This window comes from Mytilus edulis, chromosome 1 (assembly GCF_963676685.1).
Source record: "Mytilus edulis chromosome 1, xbMytEdul2.2, whole genome shotgun sequence".
Lineage (NCBI taxonomy): Eukaryota > Metazoa > Mollusca > Bivalvia > Mytilida > Mytilidae > Mytilus > Mytilus edulis.
In genome coordinates, this window is record NC_092344.1 from 57532870 (window position 1) to 57558394 (window position 25525).

At 31.4% G+C, this 25525-nt stretch overlaps 1 protein-coding gene and 1 long non-coding RNA gene across 2 annotated transcripts in view; one reads left to right on the plus strand and one right to left on the minus strand.

The window, feature by feature from the left end:
• Nucleotides 1-25525, plus strand: part of LOC139485827 (uncharacterized) — a 971519-nt gene that overhangs the window by 128035 nt on the left and 817959 nt on the right. The gene's annotated exons all lie outside the window — the stretch shown is intronic.
• The window catches only part of LOC139485509 (patched domain-containing protein 3-like), a 21420-nt gene continuing 3656 nt past the window's right edge, over nt 7762-25525 (minus strand). The window contains exons 3-5 of the mRNA XM_071270043.1: nt 15284-16055; nt 13866-14066; nt 7762-12135 (exon numbers count right to left, since the gene is read on the minus strand). Of these exons, the coding sequence (XP_071126144.1) occupies nt 10706-12135; nt 13866-14066; nt 15284-16055 (2403 nt within the window). The 3' untranslated portion in view covers nt 7762-10705. The remainder of the gene's footprint in view (nt 12136-13865; nt 14067-15283; nt 16056-25525) is intronic.

Consider the following 25525-nt stretch of genomic DNA (forward strand, 5'->3'; position numbering starts at 1 on the left):
AAACTAGCCCTTGAAGGTTAGAAATAGAAATTTTAATGTTGCTTTGATTCTTCATTTGAAATTTTACAAATTTTGTTTACTAGTAATTAATGTAACTGAAAATACTGTTCATTTTATTAATACATGTACTGTTATCATATTTTTTTAATTGACCTAGATATATCTTGATATATACGCACAACAACACACATGTGAAAAAGGATTTATTCCCTTTTTCCTATGCATATACATGTATATCAAACTGATTTTTAGCCTTGTATTTATGGTCCTTTTCCAGTAAATCACAACCGAAATTAATGACAGATGGACATATATATGTTCCGGACCATATGAGTATTTGGACCATACGCGTATGGTCATGACCATATGCGTATACTCATATGGTCCAACCATACGCGTATGGTCCGACCGTGCGCGTATGGTCGGACCATATGAGTATAATACTCGTTTGGTTATTAACAGACCGGACCGTATGAGTATTTGGACCATATAGGTATTTTTTTTTAAATTACATTATAAAAGTTTCAATGATACAAAAACTTAATCTAAAAAAACAATGATGGTTACATGACAATGTATTATTTTTATAATTCAAATACTACGTAAAAATTAAATATTGATGCCATAGTTGGTTTACATCGCTAATTACATTCTTGCATGTAGACTTGGGGTGACATTTACTTCCAACCGGTATCATAGTTGTTTTGCATTTGCAAGTCTTGGTTGTGATCGATCCTTTTCATTTACACCTTTTGTTTGCGAGTGAAAAGCTTGCCTTTTTGTAGCTGCGTACAGTGGTACCGAGGTCTTGGGCCAATCCAATATGTCGACGGTGACATTTCTTTTGTGCTTTAAGCTCTAGATCTCCAATATCGTAGCATGACTGCAATACACCATACTCACAAGATAACTTAAATAAACTATCTTACTTTCAAGTGACTTTTTGTGTAACAGTTCATTACGAAATTTTTGGAATTTATTTTTTTAAGTCGTAATAACTAATCGGTAATGACCATCGGTATAAAATGCGTTTATTATAGTTTTGACAAGTAAGTAAAATTAACTTTGTGAAATTTCTTGTTTGTATTTAGCTAATCGTTTTATTATTATATAATAATAAAGTTACCTATATGATAGCGTCTTTTTAATGAACGGTCATACCACATGAAGAGTTTAGAAGTATTAAAAGTAAACTGTAAGAGAGTGTGTACGCGTATGGTCGGACCATATGAGTATATACCCATATGGTATGGTCCAAATATTCATATGGTCCGGAACATATACACAACTTAATGAATAATTGAAATCAAGATGTTTGCGTTATAACACAAAGGTTATAGCGCAAAGGTTTTCGTTATAGTTCGCAAACATACTAGGAAGAAATATTAAAAAAAAAGTTGTGTGGCGCTAATTCGTTTCCGTAATCAAAATTGACAAAATGAATACACAATATTTAAGAAACTATAACAAAATTTGAAACTGATCCTCCAACACCTCTCAAAAGAGAAAGAAAGCTTAAAAGATAAGAAAGTCCAGACTGCTAGCCGAAAGTTCAGTTTCATAAGTTGAACCGGTTTCGAGGGGTCAGTGAAAAAACTATGTGAATTAAGTTTTTTATCCTTCATTGAACTTTTGATGTCATCCCTAACTGTAGAAATTGGTATTGAACTAAATTTTCATTTTCATCTAGTAAAGCCTGGAGAATTTGATACAAAGTGAATCCCAGTTAACTCCCTTTGTACAGACAAATCCTACATAGATAGATAATTTGCTGAAATGAATAAGAGCCGATAAAAGTTACATAACATGTATAATTAAGTCTTACCCTGTACCGGAAACTATGGTCATAAAAAAAAATTGAGAATAGATTTTGCCATTTGATTAGGGACTTTCGTTTGTGAATTTTTCTCGGAGTTCAGTATTTTTGTGATTCTTTTTTTATAAAATGATATTTTTTCCACGGTCTTTTTACAAGTATATGTAACCGACGAAATAGCATGATTTTGCAAATGATGACTTGTTTCAATCACCAAAATATTTATGAAGTAGACATAACTCCTAGACAATTTCAAATGAATTTTTCCAAATGAATGCCTATGAAAGGGATTATTCCATACCCTACCATCTATACATGTATATCACTGGTCTGAACAGTGTCTCAACTTTGTCCGAGATGTCTTTGAAGGTGCTCTGAATTGTTTTAAATTGGTCCGAGATGTTTTGGTCCGATTTGTCTTTGATCCGATTTTTTTCTGATTTTCTCTTGCACTAGAATTATATTTTGTAAATATCTACTGTTCACCTCAGTATCATCATTGAAAATACCAATACATTTAAAAAGGGATAGCTTTAAAGTGTTTTATGTAAAAAAAAAAAAGTGACTACACATACCTTGTAAAAGAAAAACTTTGTTTAATAAAATCTTTGATCCTGGAATTGACACCAAAAAGAAGCTGGAATTGTGTTTTGTATTAAGAAAATAATTGTGAAAAGAGCCTGAATATACCCAAGGGATTTTCAAAGGACTCTCAGCGGTAGTATAAGAACAGAAATTGTTTTGGTAAGGGACGACATCAAAAGACCGATGTAGGATAAAAAAAAACTTAAATCAAATAGTTTGGGGGTGGGGGGGGGGGGAGTTAAAATTCTGCAAGTTTTGTATATCTAAAATCGATTTTTACATATATCCCTATTGGTAAATCAATTTTTCCCAAATTAAGTTAAGAGAGGGGGTGGTGGTGGTGGTGGTGGTGGGGGGGGGGGGGGGGGACGGAGGTCAGTGAAAAAACTATGTGAATTAAGTTTTTTATCCTTCATTGAACTTTTGATGTCATCCCTAACTGTAAAAATTGGTATTGAACTAAATTTTCATTTACATCTAGTAAAGCCTGGAGAATTTGATACAAAGTGAATCCCAGTTAACTCCCTTTGCACAGAAAAATCCTACATAGATAGATAATTTGCTGAAATGAATAAGAGCCGATAAAAGTTAAATAACATGTATAATAAAGTCTTACCCTGTACCGGAAACTATGGTCATAAAAAAAAATTGAGAATTGATTTTGCCATTTGATTAGGGGCTTTCGTTTGTGAATTTTTCTCGGAGTTCAGTATTTTTTTTTTTTTTTTTAAATGATATTTTTTCCACGGTCTTTTTACAAGTATATGTAACCGACGAAATAGCATGATTTTGCAAATGATGACTTGTTTCAATCACCAAAATATTTATGAGGTAGACATAACTCCTAGATAATTTCAAATGAATTTTCCAACTGAATGCCTATGAAAGGGATTATTCCATACCCTACCATCTGTTCTAGTTTAAACGAATATTTAACGAAACCACAAACCCCTTATTACTGACTACATTAATATCAAATTAATGACGTGTTGATCAATAAATATAATGTGCAACTTAAAAGAAAACACTGCAATATTAATTCATTTCTAATGAAATGGAAACATATTTACCTCGTTATAAGTTACGTTTGACTAATATTCAAGAATGATTTTTATATAATCTTATTTGATAAAATATAACTATTTTATTTTATTAAAAAGATTGTTTTGATTGCATTATATCTTAAATATGATTCACAGACAAACGTGTACTTAAAAGACATTCTAAGTTTTTTTGATAATATTTCAAAGAAATTCGTGGGGACAATACTTTTAAATGTTCGATTTAAATTCAGTTCTATAGAAGAAGAAGAAGAATTGTTTATTATAGTTCTATACTGTGTTGGTCCGAGATGTTTTGGTCCGATTTGTCTTTGATCCGATTTTTTTCTGATTTTCTCTTGCACTAGAATTATATTTTGTAAATCTCTACTGTTCACCTCAGTATCATCATTGAAAATACCAATACATTTAAAAAGGAATAGCTTTAAAGTGTTTGATGAAAGAAAAAAAGTGACTTCACATACCTTGTAAAAGAAAAACTTTGTTTAATAAAATCTTTGATCCTGGAACTGACACCAAAAAGAAGCTGGAATTGTGTTTTGTATTATGAAAATTATTGTGAAAAGAGCCTGAATATACCAAAGGGATTTTCAAAGGTCTCTCAGCGGTAGTATAAGAACAGAAATTGTTTTGGTAAAGAATGAGTTTACTTTGCTCATTTTTTATTTTGAACTCATTTGTTTTAACTCATAATCCGCTACATTTATAAATTGATAAAATGTTTTAATTCTATTTTGAAAGATAGAAGAACATGTATTCTATGCACACTGTTTGAAAGGTTAACCTTAGGTTATACATTGTACAGTTATATTATCACCATTTTGATTTTTATCTGAACTTTCACAATTGACGCGATGTTTAAACTTTTCAGCTTTGTGAAATTATGCATTGGTGAATACGGCCCCTCCTTCAGTGTTGAGATATAAAATGCTTATCTTGTGCGAGCACAAGTCATCCTTTAATTTTTGTTTTTTTACACATAAAGTCCCTAGTGTGGAGAGTGTATGACTTGCAAATATTTTTAATACACTTTTTAAATTTAGTTCATGCATTACATTTTTATGTAAAGTAGTAATTTGGTCCAGTTAAAAAAGTAAAGACATGTGTCTTTAGCTGTCAACTTCAGTTATAGATCGCCTCAACATATAATTTTTAATATTTTAAGTTATAGTTTGGATGGGTTTTCTATAATTTTGATATTATTTGTTCCGTACACTGCACTGTAAAATAAATTTTGAGATAGAGCAGCAAGGCTTGATGTTTTATTATTTGAATTAATTACAGTAGTTTGTATTATTCGTGACAGCAAAAATCCATTGTTTAACATTTTCATCTGATAAATATATAGACAATAACTGTTTAGTGTCTTTAAATATCAGCTGTATTTGTACGAGGCTAGGAAACAAGTTGTATGCGAGCTTTTAGCGAGCTACTACACCTCTTTCGAGCCGAGTACAAATACAGCTGATATTTAAAGACACTAAACAGTTATTGTCTTTATCCTGCAATTAATTCTGTATATTGTTTGTGTTTTAAAAGACACAAAAACTAACATATTTAGCATTTATTTTCGATTTGTAATCCATTGAGGCCCGCGTAGTAATATCAAAATCACACATTACGCTGAAGACGGGTTCGCAAAAAAGAATCTCGAATGGTCAACAATAATATATCGCTCAAGGTGAATAATTATCTATTTTAACATAACAACTAATTTCAACAGTAAAAAAAACCAAAACATTGTCAAATTTGAAACAAAAGTGTACGAGTTGTCCTACGCTTCAGACTTGACATTCACTTAACATACATGCTGAAATTGACATGGTTGATTTTGTAACACAATCATACACATTTTAACGAGAGAAATTTATGTATTACTGAAAAATTATTACACCAGGGTTTTCGATATCACAAACTAGTCAAAACATTTACTAAATTTTATCATCGGTATAAGGAGATCATTCGTGAATATAGCTCAACATGCAGACTTCTTATACGTTCAGGTATTTCACATCCAATATTTTATGGAAATATTCTTTATAAAACACAAAAATGTCAGTATTCACCTCAGAAACTAACAAAACCTTTAGATAGACTTATAAAAGAATGGATATAGTTACGATACTGTTGTCAGGTCATTAAAGATTGCATATTTTGGCGTTAATATTGATTCACTTATAGGGTCTTTGCATCGGAACTAAACACATTTATTATTAATAAACCAGTTGTTGGCATGACACGGGTTATGTTCTTCTCATATATGTTATGATGGTATGATACTAAACCCCTCACGGGGAGGATTGTGCCTGATATTCATATGATGAAGACATAATTTTTCAATTAGTTTAATTGAAGTCCGGAGATGGCATGTCAGTTAACTGCTAGTAGTCTGATGTTATTTATATATTATTGTCATTTTGTTTATTTTCTTTGGTTACATCTTCTGACATCAGACTCGGACTTCTCTTGAACTGAATTTTAATGTGCGTATTGTTATGCTTGTACTTTTCTGCATTGGCTAGAGGTATAGGGGGATCGAGGGTTGAGATCTCACAAACATGTTTAACCCCGCCGCATTTTTGCGCCTGTCCTAAGTCAGGAGCCTCTGGTCTTTGAATTTGTTAGTCTTGTATCTTTTTAACTTTTAGTTTCTTGTGTATAATTTGGAGTTTAGTATGGTGTTTATTATCACTGAACCAGTATATATTTGTTTAGGGGCCAGCTGAAGGACGCCTCCGGGTGCGAGAATTTCTCGTTGCATTGAAGACCTGTCGGTGACCTTCTGCTGTTATTTGCTCTATGGTCGGGTTGTTGTCTCTTTGGCACATTCCCCATTTCCATTCTCAATTTTACATTCAAGTTTTGAAATCGACAATTGTCATCGTCATTGGAATGCAACTGGAATACACATTCTGAGGTCACACAGGTTCAAATAATACTCAGTCCGGCAGTGGGCGGAGCTTTAAAGCGATATCTGTATAGTATACAGATACAGCACAGCGATATCTGTAGGGCTGTATCTGTATAGTAGGACACCCAATTGCAGGATAAAATCCATTCACGAGTTTTTCTTTCACCAATAGGAGTAACGTTGTTAACTGTAAGGTACACCAAAAAAGTTTCTATTTCTTTGTGTGATGTTTACATTTCCTGACGTTAAACACGCGAAGCAATGAATGTGGTTTTTAAATTTAATTGATGTTTTTTGTGCTTCTTTGTTAAATAAGTATTTGTCTGTTTTGAGATTGTGAAACAGTGATGACTGCTGTACCCATCTTTTGACAATTGAAACTATTATGTCTGTTCACGCATCGTCGTAAATATAATGGAATTTGATGCGCTGTCATACAAGTGAAAGGAAAGCGCTATAAAACCAGGTTCAATCCACTATTTTCTACATAAGAAAATGCCTGTACTAAAATGCAAGTGAGGAATATGACAGTTGTTATCCATTTGTTTGATTTGTTTGAGCTTTTGATTTGCCATTTGATCATAACTTATATCTAGCAATTGACTTTTAGGGTCGGTTGAAAACAAAACATTTTACGACAAGAGAGGTGATTTTAGCATCCAAATTATGATCTTTTCATTTTCAAACCAAGAGTTCCAAATGTTGAAGTTGAAATCATCACTTCGTAAATTTTACGGACGCCATCATGAGTTGGTTGACCGTTATGGAATATCTGTTTTACAATGATATCGGATATGTTCTTTATGTCGTAAATACAATCCCATTCCCTTTTCAAGAATGTGACCTACCGAATTAGACTATTGACCGGCTTTGCATTAACATGAGCAACACGACAGGTGCTACATGTTGAGTAGGATCTGCGTACCCTTCCGGAGCCCCTGAAATCACCCCCAGTTTTTGATGGGGTTCATGTGGTTGTTGTACTCCCATCTGTGACATTTTGTTCACGCTTCATTGTCAATATAATGACATTTGATGCGCCTGTCGTACATGTTAGAGGTTTATCGCTATAAAAACATATCCAATCCACCATTTTCTACATTTGAAAATGCTTATACCAAATCAGGAATATGACTTTACCTTTTTTCACCTATACTTATTACACAATATCAATTTTGGGATAATAAATATTTACTCTATTTCTATTGTTCCTTTTGTTAACTTGTTTTAAAATTTGAAAGAAAAAGCTTCATGAGCTACATTACAACAATTTAATTGTGTTGTTTTATAATGAACATGGGTTCAACTTGCATTATATTACATAAAGACCAACGATAGTACCCTTAATAATAAAATTGGCAAATAAATGCAACAAACTCAAAAACTAATGCAGAAGCATTTAATAATTTAATAAAATAAAACATCTAATATTTATCAGAGATATAAAATACAATAACAATTAAGAACTTAAAAGATGAAACGCTGTGTCGTAAATACTTGTCACGAATTTCAAAGTAGTTTTGCATCGTTTTCAGTGGAAAGACCAGCTGTGTGTGTTCTGAATATCATTTTTTTTCTTGTTTCGCCTGTGTATTATTTATTTGTGGTGTACAGTGGTTTCGCAAAAAGTTGCATATGATATGGAAAATATATTGCGGTTTTGAAACTCACAGAACACTTTTTATATGAGTATTCTCCTTCTTGCATTCATATCCTTCGCAACCGTAAAAAACAAAATCGACAAATTCATTTTTCAAATTGTTCGTTTGATCATCAGGACTCTTTGGTCAATTTCAACCAAACTGATACTGAGACTCGATACTGAGAATTACCTTTTCTTTTGTAAACTCTAGTGATATATAAACTCATGGACCGTTGGTGATAGAGACCTAGGTTATCTTTATGTGAGGTCCTTGGTCTGCCTTAAATAACAAATTGTCAAAGTCAAAATTCAAGGTCATGTTCTAAATTTTGTCCGTTGTAAGTGCATCTTAGCTCTAATACAAAGTAGATAAATATTATAAATGGTGTTAAACGCTTGGGTTTCTGAGACAAAAAAAAATGCACATTCTGTCTTGTAGAAATAGTCCTTGAAATGTTAGAATTTAAGGTTAATAGATAATTCTTACAATATGGTACTTGATAAGGCCAAAGGGTCGTTTGAAAAATGTAGGGTTATATATGACCTTCAAAAAAGTCAACCAGAAGTATGCATGTTTGAACATTTATAAAGTAAAAGCACATAAAAACCATATATCATGTTGATAGACATATGTAACCCTATCATTAAAGACCGGAAATTACCTCTATAAGTCGCAAAATAACCCCCTGTGTTGGACAAAAGTGTATTGAACTTATATTTTGGTTGTAACAGTATAATAAAGCTTTCATTAGACACTGGACGTGAAATTTTCGTTACTGGTTAAAGCAAATAATCTTGTTAATTTGGGGCCAATAGTAAAAAGAGATCATATATATTTTAAATCAATATGAAGATACTAATGATTTATTCACATCAATTAATAAATTTGAGTTATTCAGAAGTAGCATAGTCTCAAATATTTCGAAATTTAATGTTGAAAGCCCTTCATTTTTTCTATGAGCATTTGGCTTTTAATTGTACAACGGCTCGAAACCAAATGACATATAGTTGTGATTTGAACAGAGCAAATTTAAAAAATTAAGTAAGGTGATGCTTGAATCATTTCCACAGACAGCACACTCCAGCACTTGACAGAAGACACCTCTAAAAGCTAACAAAACATTAATATTCCTGTTCGAACATGAACTAGTACGGAAAACCAAACGGGGTTTTCCGATTTAAAAAAAGTGAGTTTTTTTTTTATCTAAATATATGTCCTTTTAACTTTTTTATGACTTGTATACATCTGCAGAACGAATATTTTCAATTTGAATTGTTTAGTTGTAAACTATATCATCAATTGACTGAGTAAAAATCTTAGATTTATGAGTATCACATCAGGAATGGGAAGAGTGACGCGTACTTAGACATTGTAGACAAGTAATGTTTTTAACTTATTTTTATTGATCAATTAATAAAAGTAAATGATTAAATGAAAAATAAAAGGAGAAAACATAATACAAGGACAAACAGACATCTTAAGATTGATTTGCGTATAATATCAAATATGAAAATATTTCAAAAATGTTAATTTATCAAAGGACGAACTAGACTGCTTGCTGAAGCAAAAATGAAACTCTATTGGACTTAGGATATGACCCAAACGTACCGATAAGAACAAAGCATTTATACGCCAATATTAAGGGCATACGATACAGTTTTGATCCCGTATTTACAGTGTGATGAAAATTTCCATATAGGCTATTTTTTGCCTGATTAAATCAAATATGTTATAAAAAATATACCTTCATGTGCTACTTTTTTAGTTAATTGAGGTCGAAATTTTGTATAGTTACTCAAAATTCGGATTTGTGGCCGTATTTTTCCTTTCGAAAGAAAGGCATAACTTGTTTGTTTTAAAAGATAAACACAAATTGTTTTTTGTTAAATAATTCGTAATTTCTGTATTTTATACTTATCCAAAAAACAAAACTCAAATAACTCATATTTATCAAATGGTCATGAATTGAGGAAAAAAAACGTAATTTTTTGCTGTATATTTATCAAAATTAAAAAAAATGCACTATTTACAGTTTTATAAAATTTGGTCCACATAATCTCCCTACAAAATGAAACAAAACGTTTTCAAAAATAGGGGTCCATGCACTCGTTTTCAAATTAAATCAGTTTGAATGATAAAAATCAGTCGAAAAATGCATCTTTTTCCCGATATGTCACAGTTTGACGTCCCGAAAATAACAGTTTACGTTAGCAACGTCATTATCTCCCCTGTAAATGTATCGTATGCCCTTAAAGGAAATAGATTTACTCAAGAGAAGAAAATATTTAAACAACGTCATAAATCAAAATATAAATCCTTCATCAAGCCTACCTTTAAATATGAAACCCCTGTCTGTTTGTTATTTCATTTGGTATTTTAAAATATTATTCAGTACAAGATTAAGGCTGTTTGAATCATTATTGAATAATGAATATGGCATCCAAATTAAACAAAACGTGCCGCATTTACCATAATGTAATACGTAATACACTGCTGAATCTATTGAAATAACCATGAAAAATTATTTCACCTGCCACTAACACTTGCCTGTGCGACACTTTTGCAATGCTGGTCTGATCAATATATACATAATAGATCAAGAACAATAAAATATCATGAAAATGCATCATCGATAAGTTATCGGGTATTGTGTTGTATCGATGAAGACATTTTGAAATTGTACCCGCCGTCACTCTGCTTCTGGATAGTCTAGTTTTGGTTCTGGCAATGTGTGTTCCAACCTATTTATTTTTCCATCGAATGTAACTTTCTTTATCGGATAAACATCACTTTTTGCTTCTTTATATTGGGGACCAATGTATGCTAGTATAACAGGCAGAAGAAAAACAGAATGAATCAAACCAAACACCATTACCAAAAGCATTATCTTAAAAAAGGAGAAAAAGACATATGACGAGGAAAATGCTAGCATTAGAACCCCAATGACTGTTGAAATTGCTCCATTAAAAATTGGCCCTCCTGCCATGTCCAACGCCTGTGCAACGCGAACGTTTCTGTTTCCTTCAGCCTGAACGAAAGCATGACACATATGAGTGCTGAAGTCAATACAAAATCCAACACACATTATGATATGAATCATAGTGACCGAACTCAAGGTTAAATCCCAGAATTTAATAAATCCAATAACACCTACCATAATCATAACAACCGTGACTGTAACTAAAACTATCATAAATGGCAAAGGCATAAAAATGGCGGTCACAACAAATACAACTCCAACACAAATACCAAGTGTCTGAAGTGTCTGTGGTAAAATTTGAACATACTGTTCAAAAAAGATAAAACCTGGGGAATACGCAAAAACAGGGAGTGAAGATGATTCCACTGATTCCCTTATTCTAACCATTAAGTCTGCCTGACTGTTTGAGGACGTAATGCTGTCTGTCATTATATGTATTCTCGATGCTACAATTGTATTTGATGTATCAAACATCACATCATTCACGAATACATTACCTTGTGCAGTTGAAAGAAAGCTTTGAAGGCCACTAATGAACAATGCATCTGACGTTTGGTCAAATACAGCAGACGACCTGTATGCATGTATCCAAGACAAAAGAAAGTCATCAAAAACTTGACTGTCTTTTTGAACGTTTGTCACTAAAGAAGCTAGTTGATTGAACGATGACTCTAATCGATAATTTACCTCAGATTGAATATTGAGGGAGACAATTAGACTCTGGCTAAACATATTCTGGTCTGCATCATAAAAGTCGTAATAATATGAATCCTTTCCTACAAGGTCTCTTATATCGAGGCCTTCTTGAAAGCCTGTAGTTCCCCAGACTGAAAATCCAATGTACACGGCAAAAAGTGCACATATGACTATCTGTGTAGGTTTAAATAGAACAATTCGCTTTACAAGTCTTTTCGGATATTTTTCAATCGGCCCTTCAATTTCATCTCTGGATTTATGAGGTGAACCAGCGCAGCAAAATATCTTGCATTTGGTTTGCTTTGACGCTTCCATGTCTGTTCTTGTTTTCGTTGGCATACATGTACAAAAATGGATATTTTTTGCCACTCGCTTTTCATTTATTGTCATACAACCGATGTAATATGTCATATAATTTAGATAACAAAAAAGAATGGCACATCCTGAAAATATAAAAATACAGATATCGGAACATCACATTAGAACTGATACTCTTACCCGACAACAACTTAACTTAATTATACTTTAAATTTCAATATATATGAACATTGATGCTGGGTTCTGTAAAAAGAAAAAATGCTTTGCAAATTTGGTATGCAACAATAAGCGATTAATTTTTGACATGGGACATGCAATAGTGAATAGGAACTAGAAAAGAAGGTATTGCATTGCCAATTCCGTATCTATACCGTTTTTAGGCGTAAGTGTTTAATTCAAATCTCGATTATATTTCAACTAAACATAAAGTTATCACACAGATAATCCTATATCAAACATTTATAGTTATGTTATTTTGCTCGTACCTTTTTAATGCTATCATTGTTTGGCATACAATGGGTTTGTTCCACTGCAGTTTATAACACCTCTTTATTAGTCGAATAATTTTAATATTTTCCCTAATTGATTGTAGATTTAAGCCTCAATGTTAAAAAATCATTTATTAATTAAGAAGACAATAGCGGCCAAAAACAAAACCTGGTGACATCTAATACAAAACAGAGAATGGCTGCATCAGGGTAAGCGCCCCTTACTGTGTATTTCCCACTTTTTCATCAGCAATTTTGAGAAAACATTTTTGAATTATCTACACTCAATCATTTGCTAAAATCAACTATTTATAAACACGCTAAAATAGTCAATTGCATTCATGTCATTCATGGGAGGTGTACGTTGTTATTCTGCGGTTGATAAGTTGTAATTCACTATTGTACTATTTCTTTATGTATTTCTCTGTGATGAGTGTTCTTGCGTTTGTTTGTACTGTATTCCTATCACTTAGTGTTGTCATTTAAGAGGTATTTTAAATATTGCCATTCAAGCGAAAGGTTTGGCTAGCCATAACACATTTACTCATCACAAACACATATCATGGACGTTTCATAATTTGTCGTTAAACAATTTTCTATCCGATATTAAACAACCACAAGAAGGGGTTTCCAAGTTCGAAAAAAAAAAACTTTTGAAAATGAATATCAATTTCATGAAGTTCAGACTCCTTATTTTTCACTATAAAAAAGGTCTAATTATTAAGACATTCAGACCTGTGACAAATTCGAGCAAAAACAGTTTTGTAATTAATAATTCGTTTAAAGGGTGTAAAGGCCACATAAAGTCTGTAAGAAAACAATATCGTCTTAATTCAAAGATGAGTAAAAACTACGTCTTTCATTTATCATTCCTCCACCAAAGTCATAACATACATTTATGTTCAAACATTTAATAAAAAAATAAATTCAAAAACTTTCACATACAAATCGTGTTCGTTATGGATTGGTAAATTGGAGAACCATGCTTATCGTTAAAATTAACTTGAAAGACTAAATATCAAATTCTGAAACCAATTATCTTAAAAAAAAAAGATCAGGCTACTGATTAATATTGTGTTTGACTATGTCTTCATATGAGTTTAATGTCTGCAAAACAAACTAAAACTTACCTTCATATATGAATAGATTAAATCTAGTCGGTTATACAATCCGATGAGCATTGACAAAAATATATCCTGTGTTTCTATCCTTCATTAAAATCAACTGTATCAATAACAGAAAAGATTTTAAGTAAATCAAACTTTTTTATACAGAAGTGTCACCCTTTATTCTTCTACCGTTGATTTGTTGAAATGTCTCATCTTTTTATTTTTTGAAAATCTATATTTTTGATATTTTATACATACCGGTATACCAAGAAAAATTTCTCACACTTGGAAAAACAGATGCAGCACCAGCACAAAAGGCAATTACGTCTGTAACTGATGTAATTGTAACAGATATTCCACTTGTGCGCATGGTTTTACCAATTCTATCCTCAACAGAGTCTTTACTTGATGTATCCGCAAGTCCAGATAAAAGGATAAACATATCATCTACTCCTATACCTAGTTGATAAATATATTTTTCATAGTAAGCAATTATTTTTTCATAGTCCCAATAGGTAATACATATTACATAATGAAACAAGATCTAGCGTAATCAACACCTTTGAACAACTATTTTAGATGTTTAGGGCTCGAGTATCAGTAAGATATATTAGTTGTCGAAGTTTTCGTCTGGTGTTGTAAAATAATTTCTATTAACCATATTAGGACTCTCGGTAAAGAACAACGACCGTTTATACAGAATTGTCTGTAATATAAATAAATAAACTTAATAGGAAACTCACAAACGTGTATATGCAGGATTAAACAACTAACAACATACTCAATAAAATGTATAAACAAAAAAAGAATTATATGCTTTGAATGGTAAGCAGGTTATTGATCTTTGATAACATGTTGGTCAGGTTGATACATAAACATACTTTCATTGCGTTTTTTTATTGATTAATAAACTACATGCAAACCATAAGGAGATTGTATATATACGGAATTTCAATCATAGTTTTGCCCTTTAAAATCGCATAAATGTACTGTTGTGCAGTCGGTTTATTTACCTGTTAATCTCTTGGCACAAACGCAACATTAGATACAATATAAATTGGAGAGTTACACGGTAAGGGTATTGTCTATATGCACTAGACATAAAAAATATAAGGACTCTACGAATTGGAAGATATGCTTTAAAATGATATATGCAAATGAGAACATGCGACAATGTACATTAAATATTTAACAATGTGTTCTCAATGGAATCGGTGAATTCTATACATCATTATTGATACACCAAATTCAAAATTATTAAATCGATATGAAAAAGAGGCTATAATCTTCATAATATGGTCTTTTGATTGACATTAAATTTTAACTGGTTTGATATATGTAAATAACGACACAAGTTAATATACACTGGAAACTAAAATGAGTAAATATGTGTAATATTCAAAGGAAAATTTGTCTTTTTGATGTCATATCATAGATAATCATGTATAATTAGGATGTTTTGCTGAATACACGATTTAAATATTGTCGTGCTAGTCAATTCTCAGTGATGCGTTTGGCTGATTTTAACGAATAAAATTAAATCGACAACTAAAAACGAATAAGTGTACAATATTCAATCAATATAATGTTTTAGACAAAAATACATTATAATTATTTGATCTTGTTTTGTCAAGACCATAGCCTATACTCCTTACTTACTTTTTCGTTATGCTTACCTAAAATCAGAAAAGGCATGGCACCAACAATATCGACAAACTTGGCACCACACAGACTAACAAGTCCAAATGATCCAACGATAGCTAAGCCAGTGCCCAATATTCCGGCAAATCCTAGGTTGTATCTGTTCGCTACGCAGTTTCCTCCCATAAGCGTTAGGCTTGAAAACATTATCATTAGTGTAAATGTAATGGAAAAGAATACAATGTCGCCTGTAACGTTTTTACTAAGTTCTTCTGTTAAGCTGTCTGAATATGCGTACTTGATTTTCAGTTGGTTATTTGAATATGTAGAGATTTTTTTCAAAAACGCTAATTCCCATAATCTTGATAAGCTGCTTCGTTCACTTTCAACGTTAAACGTCAGTTTTAACGCTTTTGCTGAAGTTGTCATGTTGTTTGAGACCTGTGCCCCACCGATTATTCTATTAATATAGACTGTTTGACCTTGGTAAATGTAAGTTGGAAAGGAGATTGTCCCAGAGCCCATGTCCGCTAGAAAGGAAGTACTAAAGATCAAATCTCCTTCCACAACACAAGCCGATGATCTTTTTGCACATATATCAACGTAAGTAAATGACCCAATAGTTGAATCATGTGCAGTTGTGGTATTTATGAAGTCGTATAATGCAGTTAAATCAGCCCATAAAGAAGAATCGAGAATATTTCCTCCATCTTTCCGCTCAATAATCACTGATGCAAACAAGCCTAAATCAGGAAGACTTTGCTGGTAGTAATTTACCGCAGTATCAATGGTAAACAGTTCACGAATCTGTAATCACAAAGTTGGCAAAAAAGTATTAGTAATCACTGTGCACTTTAATCAATTTTCAGTGCCCTATTATTGCAAAAACAATTTACAAAATGTAACAATTGAATTGTTTCAGTGTATATTAAATACAAGTCAATTGCTATCTATACTAACGTGGGTGCTTTTGTATGGATCCTGTTTTATAAATAACATTTTCACCACAGGCCTAGGAAAGCAGAATTTTTTTTAAAATTTGAAATGCACTCATTTATAATAATAGCGTTCTCTCTTTTGTCTGACAATACAAATCAAAATACAATCAGTATAGACTATTATAGCCCCATCCCACTGATATTTCTTCATTTTTTTCACTATAGGTTGCATTTCTGTAAATATAGACAATGCAATTCTCAAAGGGACTTCCTTTGCGGCTAAAACTATACCACTTTTACTATGAAGTTTCTTGAAAAATTATATCTTAGACTAGAAAGTTGATATGCACTACTATTTTATTCAAAGGTCAAAACATGGGGCTGCGTGGCATATTTTCAAGATGTATATGCCCTGAACTTTTTAAACTTATGCTAAAATTGTATACTACCCATAACTTTCCTTTTTGCCTAATTCAGAATTCATCTTTTACCGCAATAGTATGTGTTTATACTGGTAACAGTACAGTGTTATGTCTCCATGACATGAAACATAGAGATCATATCTGGGAAACAGTATGTCAACAAATCAAATTATCTATTAATATCATATTGCTCCCCAAAAGAGGCATGGTTTGAGAAACAGTTGTGTTTACAGTGCAACCTATAGAAAATGAAATTTGTTTTGTAATTTAATAGGTATAAAAAATGTAAAAACCTTTGAACTATAATTCACACTGGTAAGTAAATTCATTTTATTTCATGAATCAATGAAGGATTACAATATGATAGAATAAGTCAAACTTTTGTTATCAGAAATTTTTAATCTATGAAATACTTTTTGGGCGTTTGCCATAATGACAACCGGACCACACGCGTATGGTAATACCATATGAGTATACAAGTAAATGGTCATGACTATATATACACATATGGTCAAAATACCCATAGAGTCCGGGAAATACATTTGTCATGGCGATAAATTGATTTAATAGAAGATTACATTATTTTTGTCTTAGGTTTGGTTAGCCCTAGTGTTCAAAAGATTTTTTACTACTAGTATTTGTTTCTAATAAATGGAGGAAAGGATAGTTTCTGCCTTAACCTGTGAACGATCATTAAGATGAAAATTGGCAAAACACACACAAACATTACCAAATAAATAAATGTTTTTAGAAACAATTTACTGTTGTTTGCATTCTAGTAGGGGTGAAGGATGACTTGATAGAGGTAATTACTTTATGCATCGAAGAACATTTAATTGAAATTTGGTATCGTCCGTGTTGTGTCTTAAACGAAAGACCTATCGTCCTGAAAAGAAATTACTCCCTACAAGTATAAAAATCAAATAAAGTTAGTTATTAGTATTAACATTTCAAATCTGTTTGACTTGTAAAGGGGGCTATTGTTATAACTAATGCATGATTATACACATTCTGTTTTATCGGGCTCGTTTTCATTCATCTGTAAGAATTTTTTAATTTTATTTTACATTCGTTGGCATGTTTAAAATGTTCTTACTTATATTTATCTAATTTATTTTGACTTAATTTAACTATGTACATTCAACATTGTTTAAGTTTTATTTCGTCTTCATAGCTCCTTGTGTGTTTCAAAGCGTATACATCCATGGTACTGAACTATTTCATATTGAACGTTTCTGATAATGTATTAGATTTAAATGGTGTTTAACCGGTATTCAACTTTATTTCTATTATTTTTTTTGTGTAATTTTGTTTGATATCAAACTGATGTGTCTTTTCCTTATGACACACTACCATTTGACGACATTCAAAGTGAAAGCATAATAAACAATGCGCAATGTTTAAAAAATGTTACTTATAATAAGCAATGCTGAGTGTCTCATTCCTGAACTAGTTTTATTGTGTTAACGAACTTTGACCGAAGTTTCCGTTTGATAATAAAATCTTGAAGCTATTTTATTTTTCATTTCCTGTCAAATTCATGTTCACAAATTCTACTCAAATTCTCATATTTGATTTATAACAATGTAAAACATTTATCCAAACTATTAAAAGTCTAACTAAAAGGCATGAAAACACGTAGCTTCGTTTCGTGAATATTGAGTCTAGACGCCATCTAATTATTTATCGAGTTAACCTCTTTAGTCATCCGATGACCATATAAGCGATGTAAACATAAATATAGATATAAATAGATTAAGCAAACACGTGCTGTTGAATTATTCTAGGTCTATTACATTTCATATGTTTTTCATATTACAGATGAAAAATAAATGTTAATTGTCGTTTTTACCTATATTAAAATGTTTATTTGTGGATCGAATCAGTCAATCAAATGATTTACCTTTGTTTCACTTTCAATGTTGACATTCTTTTCCTTTAAACAACTTTACACATACAATTCACGTGTTATCCATCTCAAGCTAAGGGGTTATATTAAAGTTCACATGAATACGGATTCAATGAGGTCGAATTATTCACTTGCAAATGAATAAGTCATAATCAATTTTATTTTGCTTATTTTGACAAAATTGAACATTATTGGCTACTAAAAAGGAATTATTTCACTATTTGTATTTCATTACTGATTGAACCAAAAAAATAATATATAAGGTTTTTCATATATTTCGTAGCTAGTGCCCCTTTAATAAAAAGAATGTGTAGAAAGGAATTGATTTATACGTATTTCGTTTAAATTATGTTAATATTTCACAAATTGATACTTCTATACATCATAAGTTTTATTGCATACTGATAAGTTTGATAATCGTATTGTCAAATTGTCATGCAACCCAGTGGTCGAATAGATTATCTTCAGTGAAAACTAGCTTGTCAAATAAGGTCCTGCTCGTAAAGATATTTTAATATTGTATTTGTTTTAACAGTTTTCCTTCCGCAGTTTTGTAATTATTCGAGGGGCATGCCAGCTTTGTCAACCAATAAGACAGACCTTTATGATAAAGTCAGGGTCGCTGAACTTAGCGTTTAGCACAAACAAACGAACATATACATACAAAAATGGAAATGGCTTTAATGGGGAATGTGTCAAAGAGACAAGAACCGGACTAAAAAGCAGAAAAATGCCGAAGTCCACAGATGGGTCGTCACCACAGTAAAAAAATCCCGCACCCGGAGACGTGCTTCAGCTGGCCCCTAAACAAAAATGTGTACCAGTTCGAAAGCTCCGAAATATATAAATGAACAAAAACTTTTAAATCATGAAAGACTAACAAAAGAGCCTCCTGAATTGGACAGGCGCAGGAATAAAATCATATTATCGCTTTGTTCGCAGCAAATCAGTAACGGTGAATATTTAACCCCGCTTAAAGTTAAATAAATCAGAATAAATTTTATGTTATCAGTCTTTTGACAGAGCACAAGCATGTGTAATATTTTTTATAAATATGATGTCAGTTTGCCAATGATTGAATCGGCTAATCATACCTGTTGACCAAACAACAGTGACATGTTCGTAACAATTTGCAAAAGAATGTAATGATCCGATAACATATAATTACTTCGCAGTGCAACTCTTTTGTATATTTTTCAAACTACTTTACATTAAAAATTCATGACCAAATGTTTTAAAAGTGTAATGTATACCCCCTGTTTGCTATTTGATGCATCAAACATGAAGAAATAAATTGAGAAGCTGTATGACAAATATTTGCAAGTGAATACACTGTAATAAAGGACTATAGTCAATGAACGGTCATTAAAAAAAGTATTCAATGTTGTTTTTTTTTTAAAATAAAATGAAAAGTTACAAATATCATGAGACTGTATAAACGGTTCTAGTCCATATACCTTTTGGCCAATTTAGACTATAACACATAGTTACATATAGAAATGCAAACAGAACCTATAGGAAATAACAAAATTGTTTCATATTCCTTATTTCTTTGTCATATAGTCTGAATGCAATAAGGCTCTTGCATTCAATTTTTTTGGCAGACTGTTTATGTTAAGTTTTTTCACTTTAGTTGAAAACGTAATTTTAGCCTCAATATGCATATATGTAAACCAATAACTACCCTTACAATAGAACATAAGTGTGGTATATGAAATAACACAAGTAAATCAATCAATGTAAAGTGCTTTTTCAAAAACTTTAGTGAAATTTGAATGAAAAACTAACTTTTAAGTTAAGAAGTTACCTTTGCACATTTTACTTATTTTAAACACGCGGTTAGATAGGGACATGTTAAACATTTAATACATGTTTTCTGAGATAATCTACTTTTCTCTAGACGAAAAGTTCTCAAATGAATATAAACTTGACCACAGAAATATGAACATCAAAACCTGCAAGATAACAGTTGGACGGCAAACGATTTAATGGCTTCTAAGGTCAAGACATTGGTCACGTGATAAAAGGTCAGAGTTTGCGATATTTTGGTAAAGGTGCATGCCTCGTGGTTTTTGGACTCGTATCGTCTTATTTGTACTCGTAAATTAATAAAAACCAAAGTGTTCAATTCTTGATTGAATTAGCTTCTGAATTTTATATAATTATTATTAAAAAGTGTTGTTAAAATGTTATAAATTCACGAGTGAAGTGAAACTTTTTTTCTGAAAATTTGCGTAGGTCCACGGAAAATCCTGAATTATTCCTTAAATAGGTTTGGTAACGTGTAGAGGGGTATTAAATATGAAGTAAAATAATTTTTTGGTTCTTATTCTACTCTATCAGATCACAAAAACCCCGGATACGCAATTGTGTCAGATTATTCGTTGCGAAGCGGAGATCAAAGGGAGATAACTCGGTACGCGCATCGTAGGATATTGCCAAGATTTCTTGAATAAGTTTTCAATATTCCATGTTCCTCTACTGTTGTAACATTAAAATAGTCATGGAAAGGTTGAATATGACATTTTTTTCAAGTACTTACAGGTTATTGAACACTTCCAAAGAAGAACATTCTGAACTTGGACTTATTGTATTTTCTTAAACACCCTTTTGGTAGATAGAAGGATACAAGAGGGGTTTATCAGTTGTCAGCAGAACCTGTGTTACAATAGAATTGAACTTTTCATTACATGAAAACAAACTGAATATGGACGCAAAGAAAATATAGTCTTTAAAATTGTGAATATTTATACTTTTGAATGAAAATAATATGAATTTGCAGTGGACAGAAGTACATGTACAATGCTTGTTTTATTGTACCTGCTTTAAGATACAGTGGTGGATCCCCCCAGGGGCTCTGGTGACCTCCTCTTTTTATGGAAGATTAATGCATTTGAATGAGATCATATAGTTAACTCTCCTTTTTATCCTTGGTTAAGAATACCACCACTTATGTTTAAAATTGTCTGGATTCACCCTGAGATAAGAACCTTTATAAGATGTACAAGTTATGTTGCTTGCCTTAATCAAGAGAAAAATATCTGAACCCCAAGAACCAGAAAGGGATTTAAAACATTAATCAACACAAAGATAACTGAGCAAAAGCTGTATTGCAACCTGATATCATGCAGTTCTCATCATAATTCCTACATGTATTATATGTATTATTTCAAATTTTGCTTTATTTTTCTTCTTCTTATATTTGAATTCAAAAGTCCTGCAACCAACTGTTGAGTACATTCAATTCAATTATTGATTGAATAATAAGCTATAAAGCTGACCAGTAAATAAAGTTTGAAAATGCTTTGTTGAAAAACAATAGTGGTATTATATCATAAAATATACTGAATTAACTTCAAATTTAATCCAAATTCATATTTACCTGCTCTAAAATGCATAATCAATTGAAAAACAAAAACCTGAGAATACTACAATGTATAACATAGAGATTGGTCACCTCCCATGTTATAGTAGTCTTAGACAATTTAATAAAACTGACTTAAATAAAGTATGTTCATGTTTTTTTGTAAAAAGGTCAACAATAAGCTATTTATTATTCTGATATCAGAAATAATCTCATAGTATCAAATCAGAATGTCAGTTCTTTTAATTGACATAATCAATTTAATCACATTATTTACTTTTATAAAAAAAAACCTCATGATATTATCTATGTTTACAATCATGGACTATATAAAAGCTTGTCAACATTTCACTTACTTCAAATGCTTTTAATCTGTTAGTACTAAAATAAGGAGATGTGGTATAAGATAAGATAAGATATTTTATTCCAATTTAAAAAGGCCATGAAGAGCAAAGTAATGTATAACAATGATTTATATAATTGACACAATAATGTTGAAAAAATCAGATAAATATGAATATAACAAACTCCATTCTTAGATTTTAAACCACAGCCAGATCAGGGCCACACATATATTAGAAAAAAAGGCATAACAATTATATCTTCTATTATCATGATTATTAAACAGGCAAATATTCTCAAAGTCTTAATTAAAACAATATCTGTACTGTATTGATAGTTTTCTGAGTTCAAAACATTTATTTTAAATTGCAACACTTTTCAATACCTCTAGATTTTCTTGAATAAAAAGTCAATTAAATTTTGCACGTGTGCTTAACATTTCAATTTTTTTGCAACTTATTATACTATCATTTAATTCTTTTCTTTAAAAGTTATAAAGGGGAAACTGACATTTAAATATGGTATAATTGCCAATAAGATAACAGTCTAGAAACTTATCACCAGAGTCCAAGTGCCTGTTAGCAGTGACAGTTAAATTACAAGTCACTTTACATACATCAACAATGAATACATTCCATTGTTTTCAGGCAAATGAGGAAAATAAAAGTATCAATAGCTTTTGTCTTACTACATGTACAAGAGAATAATAGAAATGATAATATAAATAAGGAAATATCAGAGACAAAAAAGACAGGACTTAGCCATTGGACTATATGTAAAGTATTCCCTTGCTAGTCCTTGGAGGAGCTGCTGTATACTTTATAGAAAAAAATATGTTGAGGATTTGGCCCCATCAATCAGGATTTTAGACATTTAATACATAATAATGTCAATTGCAATCTGCTCTATTTGTTCCAAGCTATGGTGGGAATTAAATGTCTTAAATCCATGCATGTTTATTTACCCTATGGTTCTTTGTGTACATAAAATGTACATGTATATGAAATATATCAAATGCCAAAAAAATGCTGTAATGTAAATATGGTAATTTGTAAACATCATTACACCCTCACTATTTAAAGACCTAGTAAAGGAAGTCCCTGCATCTTGCTAGACATGTTTCTTAGACAAGATGTATTATATAACTCTTGAAAGTATAACACGATAAAGGTTATTGCTAAGTATATAGTAACATCAACGTGCAATTAAGGTAAGCAAACTGTCAAACATAAACAATCTACCACGTGTTTGTCTGCTATGTTTGAATTCAATACGACCCATCAGGCCTTATTTACACGAATTTTTGCTAAAACAGACAGTTAAATATGTCTGCTTTACCTTATGAGGTCTGCAAAGAATGGATTTGCTGTTATGACTTGTGTATGCATGGATATATAATGAAGAAAGCATTGATTTTTAACTTTTGAATACACAACATTCCCAAGGTATCCCCACAAAACACATGGCTACTTTGTAACGATGGCTGGTAACGTGTAGCCACTTTCTAACGGTAAATCTAATTGGATGATCTCCAAAGATCAATAATAAAATTGCTAATAAATGATTGGAGACGAAACTGTGTCAGATTATAAATAGAAGAAAAAATGTAAACATTGAAATCCGCCATTTTGACGAAGGAAACAAACTAATTTTCAATCTTCGATTAAAGGACATTGCGCACATTGCCAGCGTATCATGCATAACCAGTCATCTGCAAATATATCTTTCAATTTGTTTTTGACACTTACTTTTCTATGTTTTAGTTAATTTAATGTTTTAATTTACTACAGAACGGGACATCGTTCTCAAAGATGCCGTAGAAAAAATTATAGGTGGCGCTGTTTGTGGGCGTAAACCTTTTACATACGGGTCCTTTTTGTGTCGACAAATTGACCTTTATCTGTCAGATTCAGGCGTTTGCCTTCCAACTTTAAATAGTTAGCGTGCCACTTAGACATACATATGATTACGGTTTAAGTTTCTTATTGTGGTCATATCATATCAAAATGGATCATTTGTAAAGAATTTCTATAAAAAAAAATTAATATCCTCTTCTTAAATACAGTTTGACTGATTAATACCATTCAATCATTCAAGGAAATTGAAAAAAATCAGATTGCTACTATCAAAATGGATCATTTGACTGTACAGAATATCTCTGGAATAAAAGTTGTAACCCTCCATGTGTATCAGTTTGACAAACAGGAACAATTAAACCAATAAAGAAAGTTGTTTAAATACAGATTCTGTATTTACTGAATTCATCTATCAAGTGGAATAACACAATTAATATGTAGGGCATTTCTTTTGAACAGTAAAAAATGAAAACAACACGTTATTAATGTCATGTGTCCGACGCGTATTTCTGGATTTACCTTCGTAATGAACGCTCTAAGCCGAATATTTGAATGATGAGGACGTGTAAGAACATAAACTAGCTGAAAAGCTAAATATCCAAAAAGGCCTACAAGATTTGATAATAAAATTATCGAACCTGCTCTCTCCCAATGACATTTTTATAATGTGGTGTGCTACTGTTAGAACAAACAATATACATCTTTCATAAAACTTCATTAGTTTTTACTTAAAATATGGGCAATATTTTACTGAGGGGTCTTGCATTGGGTTTGACATCTTCAGACATTTAATTTTATAACTTTTTTAATTGGACTAAATTTACCTCATAGTGCATGACCTAAATACTTTAACACTGTATGTTCACGAACCTGCTGCATATTCTACGCATTACACAAGAAACAAAATATGTTTAAAAGGTTTATGACAAATATTTGCAAGAAAAACACTGTCACCAATAGGGGACTATATTTGTAGACAACAAAAATTAAAAGGTTAGACTTGTATCATGGGGGATCATAGATTTACTACTATAGAACAACTAAATCGCCTATATACAACTTTCATTTCTTACTATGCTGTTTTGTGAATCATCACAATATAGTCACAATTAATACAATCACGTTCCGACTAATTATGAATTATGTTGCTCAAAACTTTAATTTTATTGTATTCGTAGAAAAATAATGGTACAGTTTTTAAGCTTTTAGAAATTTAGGCTTTGATTCTTTCGCATTTTATTATTGCATAATTGTTTTCGCTTGTATCTTAAATTCAAATATTGAATTGAAAGGACAGTACCAACGCAGTTAGATTGTTTGGATGATAACAAAACATTCAATGAAAAAATAGTGATACAGGATGGATAATTCATCTTTTTATTGCATGAACAGAAATAATAAAAATCAATTGTGTTATTTTGAAAAAAATCCAATCTTTATTTGGTT